Source organism: Botrytis deweyae, assembly GCF_014898535.1.
Source record: "Botrytis deweyae strain B1 chromosome Unknown BDEW_046, whole genome shotgun sequence".
NCBI classification, from domain to species: domain Eukaryota; kingdom Fungi; phylum Ascomycota; class Leotiomycetes; order Helotiales; family Sclerotiniaceae; genus Botrytis; species Botrytis deweyae.
In genome coordinates this window covers 147099-157103 of record NW_024066253.1, presented here as the reverse complement: position 1 = coordinate 157103, position 10005 = coordinate 147099, and the positions used below count along the sequence as shown (strand labels likewise).

General features: G+C 41.4%; 4 protein-coding genes across 4 annotated transcripts; 2 read left to right on the top strand and 2 right to left on the bottom strand.

Moving 5' to 3' along the window:
• Window positions 1-874: 874 nt before the first annotated feature.
• EAE98_011285 (uncharacterized protein) lies at window positions 875-2646 on the bottom strand (the record flags this gene model as incomplete). Its single annotated transcript, XM_038958907.1, has 4 exons — window positions 875-1487; window positions 1539-2285; window positions 2371-2428; window positions 2478-2646. The coding sequence occupies 4 exons, from the start codon at window positions 2644-2646 to the stop codon at window positions 875-877; spliced, it is 1587 nt and encodes a 528-aa protein (XP_038804747.1).
• A 573-nt stretch (window positions 2647-3219) lies between these two features.
• On the top strand, window positions 3220-5496 carry EAE98_011284 (uncharacterized protein). The gene is made up of 3 exons (XM_038958906.1): window positions 3220-3989; window positions 4041-4287; window positions 4340-5496. The coding sequence occupies exons 1-3, from the start codon at window positions 3608-3610 to the stop codon at window positions 5445-5447; spliced, it is 1737 nt and encodes a 578-aa protein (XP_038804746.1). The 5' UTR covers window positions 3220-3607; the 3' UTR covers window positions 5448-5496.
• Window positions 5497-5660: 164 nt separating this feature from the next.
• Window positions 5661-6638, bottom strand: EAE98_011283 (uncharacterized protein). The gene is made up of 3 exons (XM_038958905.1): window positions 6063-6638; window positions 5982-6001; window positions 5661-5924 (listed from the first exon to the last, which is right to left on the bottom strand). Exons 1-3 carry the CDS (start codon window positions 6250-6252, stop codon window positions 5874-5876), a joined length of 261 nt encoding a protein of 86 aa, XP_038804745.1. The 5' UTR covers window positions 6253-6638; the 3' UTR covers window positions 5661-5873.
• Window positions 6639-7390: 752 nt separating this feature from the next.
• Window positions 7391-9139, top strand: EAE98_011282 (uncharacterized protein; the record flags this gene model as incomplete). Its single annotated transcript, XM_038958904.1, has 2 exons — window positions 7391-8557; window positions 8627-9139. The coding sequence occupies 2 exons, from the start codon at window positions 7391-7393 to the stop codon at window positions 9137-9139; spliced, it is 1680 nt and encodes a 559-aa protein (XP_038804744.1).
• Between the last annotated feature and the right edge of the window lie 866 nt (window positions 9140-10005).

The window sequence follows — 10005 nt, the reverse complement described above, 5'->3', positions numbered from 1 at the left end:
AATTCATTATAAGTATTTTATAATATTAAAGAATAACAGATTTATCACATTGCTTTAATATATATTCAATTCCCTTTACATCATTAAAATAAAAACAAATAAATATTATGAAAACTTGATATATAATTAAATAATAATATTAAACTCTAATTTCATTTTGATATATATATTATATCGATTAAAGGTATTATTATAAAGTTATTAATAATTTAAATTGTAATTAAATATAGTTTAACAATATTTTAGGTTTTTTTAATAAAATTTAAAAAAATAGGGGCTGGAAATTAGTTATGCATATGGGTGTAATATTCAGTCGCTTAATACCGAGGTCTAGAATGGCATCTAAACGAGATCATCAGTGGGTGTACGGACTAACAGGATAATAAAAAATTGACTTGTAAATCTCTCTTGATATATCAATTCGTATATCTTAGGAATTGCTACAATTATTTATTGGAAACGGAGTAATCAGAATGTGAAATATAATATCAAATAGTTGAAGAATAGATTTGTTCAATTTTTTAAAAATTGAAAAGTGTCCCGTCAATCTATCCACACCCTAATGGACACAAAAAATGATGACCTCTTGAACCTCTTGGGTGCTGCATCACTCCATGTTAAATTTAAGCCATGTCATATTGTGGAAGAATTGTCAACTCAAATCAATGACGCAGGAAAACTCTATTAGCCATGCACAATACAGCAATCTCGTCATCAGTACGACATCGGGAAAAGTGTTAAATGATTGATGAAATTCAATTGTTCCTCTCGGCGCTCAAAAAATTGTTAAAAAATATGTACATAAAAATAGAGACGAAGCTGTAAAAAAGCATCTTATGAAAAACCCCCATTGAATCGTTCCTACCCCTCCCTCTCAGTATAGGTTATACTTCTCTCTCTCGGTCAAATCCATGAACACATCCATATTTTTCACTGGACCTGTGATTCCGAGCGAAGGAGTGCTCTCATCCAAGACTGGAAACTTTCCATTTATCCCAGGTGCCAACTTAACATCAAATCTTCTGAAAATAATAGCAACAAAAGCGTAAACCTGCTCCTTAGCCATAACACGACCAGGGCAGTAACTGATTCCACCGCCAAATGGGCGGTAAGATGAATGTTTCAGCATGCCCTTATCTCTAACAAATCTCTCTGCATCAAAGTTCTTGTAATCTTGACCCCAGACACTCTCATTCATGTGTAGTTGTCGGGAAGGCATGAGAACATTAGATCCAGGTTGCATTAGCTTGTTGCCGATCATAGTTGGCTGTTTGACTTGACGACTCATCATAGCACCTCCGTTCAAGCGTAGTGATTCTTGGAATGTACCATCAAGATTGGGAGAATTGGCACATAGATATTTGATGTCAAGCTCACCGTCCTTCCAGCCAGCTTCCAATTCATCGCGAACTCGCTCCATAAGAGGGACGTTGTAAACAAGATGAGCAATAAGCCAAAAGGAGATGTTGTACTCATTTGAGTTTGCACTATTGATTGTTAGGACTTTATTCTTGTATATAGGAATCAACGAAACTTACGCCCAGTAGATCAATAAGAGCATGCAAGCTCTACTCTCGATATCGATGCCAACAATTTCCTGTGCCTTTAGAATCGTTCCAATTCCCCAAGCTTGACCCTCACGCTCCTTTTCTGGAAGACGAGCAAATTCGGCCATTGTCTTTTGCATCGTTTTGCGGGCTTTGGCCACCTTGGCTGAAAATATCTCGGGAAGACCGAAGAAAACCATCCAGGCACTATCATTGAAGTCCAACATGTGTTGTACAATATCCGGATTGAGCTTGTGGAGAGCTTTATCGAACATGGAAAAGGTTGCAGCTTCCACAAGGGTAGATCGACAAAGAGCTTTCAATGAGACCCGGCGAGTGAGACCATTCCTGCTCAAAGTGCAAAAGTCCATTTTTGGTGGTTGAAGTGAGTCTTTGAGTGACACGATGAATTTCTCTGACATTTCCGTCATGTGCACACCAGGGAGTAATTGTGCAATGTAAACTTCCTCAATGAGCTTGACTAGAGATAATTGCTTTGGGTTGACTGGATTCTTGTGCATATAGCATTTGTCTCCAGGAATGGGTACATGCCATGCCAACTTCAATGCTTTGCCAGTGAAGCCAAAGTTAGAAAGAATTTGAGACAAGTGACCATCCCAACTCAGAGTGGCTACATTTCTGTAGACTTCTGCGACATCCTTGGGTCCTGTAACAATATAGAATAATTGCGAAGCCACTTGAAGTGCAAAAGGCTCGTGAGTTCTGCCAGTGTAATCTCTGAAGCGCCATTGTTAGTATCATATTCCAGAAGCAATAATATACTAAGACAAATGAGAAGATGAAAATGAGAAAGTTAACATACAAGCCGCGCTCGATCAAGCTATCAGAATTCTGGAAGAAACTAAGACTGTGTCCTAGAACTAGATGGTGTTAGTGAAGGTTGAAGTATGCAATTAGAAGATCACCTACTTGGGATCCAATATGGAAGTTCGATGGGGTCTTGTGGTCTAAGGTATGGGCGAATGGTGAATCTCCACAAACGCCATGAGAGAAGCCAAGTGCCGAACAGTGCTGCTGCGAGGAAGTACTGTGAATACTCGCTTGTGGATACAAATCTCCAAGCTGCGTTGAGAAACATTGTGAGATAGTCTACTCTCTGAAGAGCTGTGTGGACTTGAGAATATCTTGAGCAAAGACAATATGCGTGTGAAGACAAAAGAAGTGCTTGATGATCTCTTCGATTGGAGATCCAAGAGGATCGACATCAGTAGATATACTTTCTCACTTTTGCCTCCTCCACTGTTGAACATGATATGTTCAGCCCCTAAGACAGGACTTTGCCGATACTAGTCGCATAGTGCTGATTGTGCTATGGGGTGCTTGTTCAAATTTCCAGATGCGCGGTTCCCAGATTGGCCCATCACCTAGGCGTCAATTTGATATTGAGAATCTGCCTTGAGATTCAATCACAAATCACTATCACGAACTATCATGATGCGATATTACCCAAATGGGACATCTCCCGGTCGTTAATACTTTACGAGATCAAGGTTGTCTGCATGGACCACCTCTTCACATCAAATTTATATTGGAAGCTAAAATCTGCGCACTAAATTTTAGTGTCACATCAGGTGACAGGGGGGTTTAAAAATTCTCCCCCTTGTCGAATTTTATGTACACAGTGCATGATTGTCGCCCCGTAGATAACTTGCGTATCAAAATGAAGGGAGAGATACATACCAAGCCGGATATACATCGTTTACCCTCAGGCTTCAGCATAACTTCGCCTCTTATGCTGAGATCAGCTAGAAGCGATACTATCTCCAGTTAGTCAAGCCTTATACATTTCTGGAGGTCACCATGATATCCGGCAAAACACCCCCGCTGGGCAAACGGTGAAGGCTGTTGGTCACTCATGCCATGCTAATGCAATTTCTTTTCTACCAAGAATGGAGAGTGGTGGGTAGGGGGTTGACAAAATTCATGAGGTCCAAATTGCTGAAGTTTCACGTCCATCTTTGCTTTCATATACAAAAAGCATTTTACGCCACCTGACGAAAGATTCACGACTTCAAGTGGTTCACGATCATCTACCAGCCATGACATTGAATCAAGACGAAGCTCTGTCCAGCAAGGACACTGTCTCTATCGATAAAGATATGGGCGCTGTGGCCATTACGGATGTTTCAAGCCCCGCAAGCCTCCAAACATTCGAGTCCGATGAGCTCTTTCTTCACTCATGGCGTCTGGCGGCTGTCATCGGGTCTCTATGCTTGGGAATCTTTCTTCTAGCATTGGATATGAATATTATCGCTGTTGCAATTCCCAGAATTACATCTGATTTTCATGCACTGAATGATGTGGCCTGGTATGGTTCAGCATATCTTCTTACCGTTACGGCATTCCAACCTTTGTTTGGTAACCTGTACAAATACTTCGATCCTAAGATCGTTTATATGGGATCAATAGCCTTATTTGAATGTAAGTACTTTCACCTTGCGAATCAATTTAGAGGTATCTGACATGACATAGTGGGTTCTATATTATGTGCGGCAGCCCCTTCCTCCAGTGTTCTCATCGGAGGCCGATCTGTTCTTGGTTTCGGGGCAGCTGGAATCTACCAGGGAAGTTTGGCCATCGTCAACTTTGTGGTAGAGCTCGAAAAGAGACCTATGTACCAAGGCATAGTTATTAGCTCTTTTGCTATTAGCGTGTGTATTGGCCCTGTGCTTGGTGGTGTCTTCACTGACAAAGCCTCCTGGAGATGGTGCTTTTGGATGTAATGGATTCCGTTTATCCTTGAAATTCAACAAACACTAACAAAGTTATAGTAATGTACCTATGGGCGCTGTTGTACTTGTTTTCATCGTACTATTCTTTCGAATTAAAGGCGTACGAAACTCGAACCGTGCCTTAGATCTTCCAACAAAATTGAAGCGTATGGATATTGGCGGAGTCCTACTATTTCTCGGAGCTATATATTGCCTTCTTCTAGCATTACAATGGGGTGGGCAGACTGTGCCTTGGAAATCATCCAAAGTTATTGGATTATTCGTTGGCTTTGGCTTACTCATGATATCCTTCGGCATCCTACAATGGAAACGAGGCGAACATGCCACAATTCCCTTGCGTATCCTCCGACAAAGATCAATCCTGATGGGCAGTATATTCCTCATGACATTTGGCATGATGAGTTTTGTCTATGCTTATTATCTACCCATTTACTTTCAATCCATTCAAGGCGTCACAGCAATCCAAAGTGGTACCCGATTCATCGCGATAGTCCTTCCTCAAATCATTGGCCTGTCACTTACTGGAGCTGTGGTTACAAAATGGGGATACTACGTTCCATATATGATTCTTGGAACGATTATCGCAATGGTCGGTGCCGGACTTCTTACTACGATTGATACCAACACTTCTACGGTCAAATGGGCCGCATATATGGTAATCAATGGATGGGGAACTGGAATGGCACAGCAACTTCCATATACCGCGTTGCAAATTGTTTTGAGTGAAGAAGACGCTCCTACTGGAAATGCCATTGCGGTATTCATGTATCAGATTGGTTCTTCCGTCTCTGTCTCCATCGCACAATCTCTCTTTCTATCAAGATTACAGACCAGTGTTCCAGCTCATACCACTGCTGTATCAGCAGAAGCGGTTATTAAAGTTGGCGCCAGTGGCTTACAGGATTTAGCCGGTGGCTCGGAAATTGTCTTAACTGCCTTGAGAGAAGCATACACCATTGCTATTAGAGATGCTATGTATTATGCTTTGGCGGCAGCTTGTTTGTCCCTGCCATTTGCTTGCGGAATGCAATGGTTCAACCTCAAGAAGGTCGCAGAGGAGAGGAGAAGAGCAAAAGACGAGGAGAAGCCAGTTGGGCTAGAAACCTCGGTCATGATGGACAGTGTAATTGGTTCTGAGAAAGTTTGAATTGTATGAATACCAAGATATATTTTTTAATAATGTAATAGATTAACTCTACCATGCTCTTCCTTCAGTGAATCTTCAGATAGAAATATTGACTTTGCCTTCACCAATTTTCACCAGATGGAATAGATAAAAATTCATGAGCATAATTTTTCATTTCATTCTGTGTGTTGCTCTGTAGTGATGCAGTTGATCTGTAGTTTCATTCATAAATCGTAATTTCTGTTGCGCCATCCAAAATGCAAATCTCTCCTCCCAGTTCCTATGACCCATTGCCATCCAGCCCATCCAGCCAATGAAAGATCAGAATGTAACCCAGACCCTAACCTATAACCAAAACCAAACCGCAGCCATAATCGTAACTACATTGCATATTCCCCTCTGCCCGCATCAACGCCATAACAATGTTAAGACCCCCTAGGTCTAAACTCACAAAACTACATATGTAGTTGGTCGTCTTCGGGAATACCAAATTCCCGTCTGATACTAATGTTAGCTTCAAATATTTCTGAATGCTTTCAGCGCCATAATACGTACCAAAACGCAAAGGATAGTATCTAAGAGGCCATAGTTAGTCAAAATTTCATATAACCAGACACATAAAAATCACAAACTTACAATCTAACCAATCCAAACTTTCAACCGCGAATGCCGCCTTTGCAACTATTCCGAGAATAATTAAAACGATGCACGATATCTGAATTGGAGAATTGTGTGTAGCTTCGGAGCTACCAGAGTATTGGGAAGCAGAAGTTGAGTGTTGAAGTTGGGTGAGGCGCTCATTGGCGAGGAGAGCGGGGAAATGCATGTTGGAGTACGATTACGTGCGTATGGATGGGGTTCAGGAAAGAATACCCTTTTCAGATATGATAGCAAAGCACCAAGTATTTGATCTCTTGTTATACCTCTGGCTTTTTTAAGGTTTCCTCAGAGTTGAAAACGGCGTTTCGAATAGAAGCTTGGCGTGGCTTGCTTGTGATATGATGTCGATACCTAGTAACAAACAGGTACAGCCTAGTTGGTATCAGATATTAGATCGGCATCTTTGGACACGGCTGAGCACGGATGGAGAGAATTGGCGGATGGTAAATTTAGCGAAGCCACATGTGCGTGAGCGGGGGCGGGTAACCTAGCCTATCCACATAGCACAGTGAATAATTTAGTGTACGGAGTAGGTAGTGGGTAAGAGATATAGCCCCGGCACAGTTGATAATCGCATCACAGTGAATGCCCCAGTTATTAATGCTCCAGTAATTATAGGCCCCCAACTTTGATTCTGCACCTTTACCGACTAGCGTTTACAGGTATCGGTAAACTCCATAAACGGTATCTAGTTGCGTAACTACCTGAATGGTGATTTGCTCCGGTTTCTGTTTGTGATTTGGGGGCCGCAAATACATGTACCGGCTATGCAACGGCTTGTCAAGTGCTTACCTAGTATGCCTCATCTTATGTGAGATTTAAAGATCTTATGTTGGACAATTATTATTGACCGGTGCTCCCTTGTGTTACTTTATTGGGACTAGAATGATTTAGTCTATCAATATCTAATTATATCCCTAGGTGAAAAAAGTATAATACATAATGGCTCGCGAATAATTTGAACGACAACATCACATCACCCCATAATCACAAGCAAGATGCTTAGTAGCTTTCCTAAACCCTTACCAGTCTAGACGCGAGGTTGATTTCTCTTGACCATCCAATGATCTTCATGTAATTTGTTTTAAGCGCTGTGCCTCTTGACTACTTTCACTATCATTTCAATTCATCAATTGTGGATACTCCCATACGAAAAGTTCCATATTTCCATTTTCGGGCAATGGGCCCGAACAATTGTCATCAACACCAAAGCTTTGAAATTATCCTCTTCTGGTTTGTGAATATCTTCTGTCTTCGTCAGTCTTTGAAAGTTGCTGCCTTTTGTTACTATTCAGTCGACAATCATGGCTGGTTTTTCGTTATTCTTGGGTTTCTTCATCCCGGTGGCAGGATGGATTTCATACGTACTTTATTCTTTAGCTGTCAACTACAACAAAGCTAAGAAAACCGGTCTACCGCTCGTTATCTTACCTATTGATTCCGGTAATCCTCTGTGGATGGCCGTCGATACCAGAATCTTACCATACTTCAAAAATCTACCCTTCACCAAAAACTTCACTCGTTTCAATTATCGAGGATGGGAAATTCACGATCGATACAAAGCTCACCAGGAGATAGGCGATGCTTTTATTCTCGTGACTCCGGGCAAAAATTGGCTACAAATTTGCAATGCAGAGACTTTGATTGATATCAATGCACGTGGTAGGGAATTTACCAGACCAACAGAGATGTTGGCGATGTTAAACGTGTTTGGACCTAATCTCGGAACGACTGAGGGAACACAATGGCAGCGTCATCGCAAAATCACAGCCACTTGTTTCAACGAAAACAATAATGAAATTGTTTGGTCGGAAGTCATTCGTCAAGCTACTGGAATGCGAAAATACTGGTCATCAAAGTCCTCCATCAATACCATTGGCGATGATGTACGGACTTTGTCATTACACGTGATGTCTAGTGCTGGTTTTGGAAAATCATACCCATATCAAGGAGCAGAAGAAGAATCTGACACTCAAGGCTCTGCTAATATCAGAGATGCATTGAAACTGATTTTGGATAATTGTATCGCTCTCGTTGCATTAGGTCCAAAGAATTTGGATAAATGGTGGCTACCAAAAAGTTGGAAGCCACTTCATGAAGCAACTGTCACATTCCAAAACTATATGACAAATGCATACGAAGAAGGAAAGAAAGCTGCTGCGGACGGAAACACACATGGAAATAACTTGATGAATTCACTGGTACGTGCATCTCAAGCGGAGAGCAAGGAAGCTTCAAGCCAAGGTGGCTTGACGGAACAAGAAATTTACGGAAATATCTTCGTCTTCAATTTTGCTGGGCATGATACCACGGCCAATACATTAGCTTTTGGTATTGCCTTGATTGCTACTCGTCCCGACGTTCAAGATTGGATTGCCGAGGAGATCAACGAAGTATTTGGTGATCAAGACCCAGAAACTTCGAACTATGCAGAAATATTCCCTCGTCTGAAGCGTTGTTTGGCTGTTACTGTAAGTCATCATATTCAACCAATTCACTAGGTCCATAACCATTCCAACATATACTGACTATTCTTATAGTACGAAACAGTCCGTCTCTTCACCCCCGTAGCCATCGTCAAAACAAGCGGTCCCGAACCCCGTGAACTCAAAGTAAACGACTCAACTCACATCCTTCCACCCCACACCATGATCATTCCCAGTTACTCAGCCATGCACACTCATCCCCGTCACTGGGGTTCCAATTCTCTTGCCTGGGAGCCTTCTCGCTGGATCATCCCCGCTTCACCATCATCTTCAAACCCGGCTACTGAAACCTTTTTGGAGTTTCCAAAGGCAAACAATCCGTTCATTGCTTGGTCTGGTGGTGCGAGAGTTTGTCCTGGGAGGAAATTCTCGCAAGTTGAGTTTGTTGGAGTGTTGGTGGGTCTCTTCAAAGATTACAAGGTTAAGCCTGTACAGCTTGAGGGTGAGAGTGAGGCGGATGCAATTGAGAGGTTGAAGTTGTTGATTAAAGAGGATACCGGATTTAGATTGCTATTGCAATTGTTACATCCCGAAAGAATGTTCTTTAAATGGGAGAAGAGAGTCTGATTGCCTTGTGTGCGGGGTAAGAAGATGTTTTCGTGGAAGATGGAAGGGATATATATGCATTGTAATTATTTAGTTGTAAAGGTATAAAAGGCTCATCTTATTCTATTTAATATGTGTATTATGATTTATCTGTACAAACAGAACACCCAAGAATGAGTTTCGGGTCGTCTCTTGGGTGAATTACAAGTCGTGATTACACAGAATTTTACCTTGAGCCACGCAGGTTCTTTAATCTATTTCTCATCATCGATAGTTCGGGCTCATTGCCGTTTACGATTGCAGTTTCGTTGTCTACCTGCATAATCTCTTATCATTCACATTACCTCATTGTCCATTTACTCCAACTGTGAATTGCTACACATTCCAACTACGATTTTCTCTTGTGGTACAGATTTCAAGGGGGGGGGGTTTACCGACGAGACCTAACCAACCTTCCCTCCCTCCTTCGTAAGCATTCTTGAAGTAAACTGTGCAAATTCTATATTTCTCTTACCTCAGAGATAGTGGGGTATTTTATATCTCACCTTCACATATAAATTGCGCAGTCAGAAGGCTTACAATCCCGTTTTCTAAATTCTCTTCATGTAGCATTGTAAGCAGTTTCTCCACCCCACTATTCAAACTTACATTCATCTAATCTTTCCCAGTGTTGCGTCGACTCTCTGACTATATAACGCCCTGGAAGCTTTCGATATTTTTCCCTTCTCACAAATAAAACATTCGAAATCGAAATTATGTACAGGAAAACTTTTCGATCATTCTTATTTGTCAATAGTTCTATCGCAAATCTATTTGTTATCTGGATCCTGAAAGGGGGAGTAACGGATTTCACTCGCGCAGTTTTCACATTTGTATTGTCATACTCT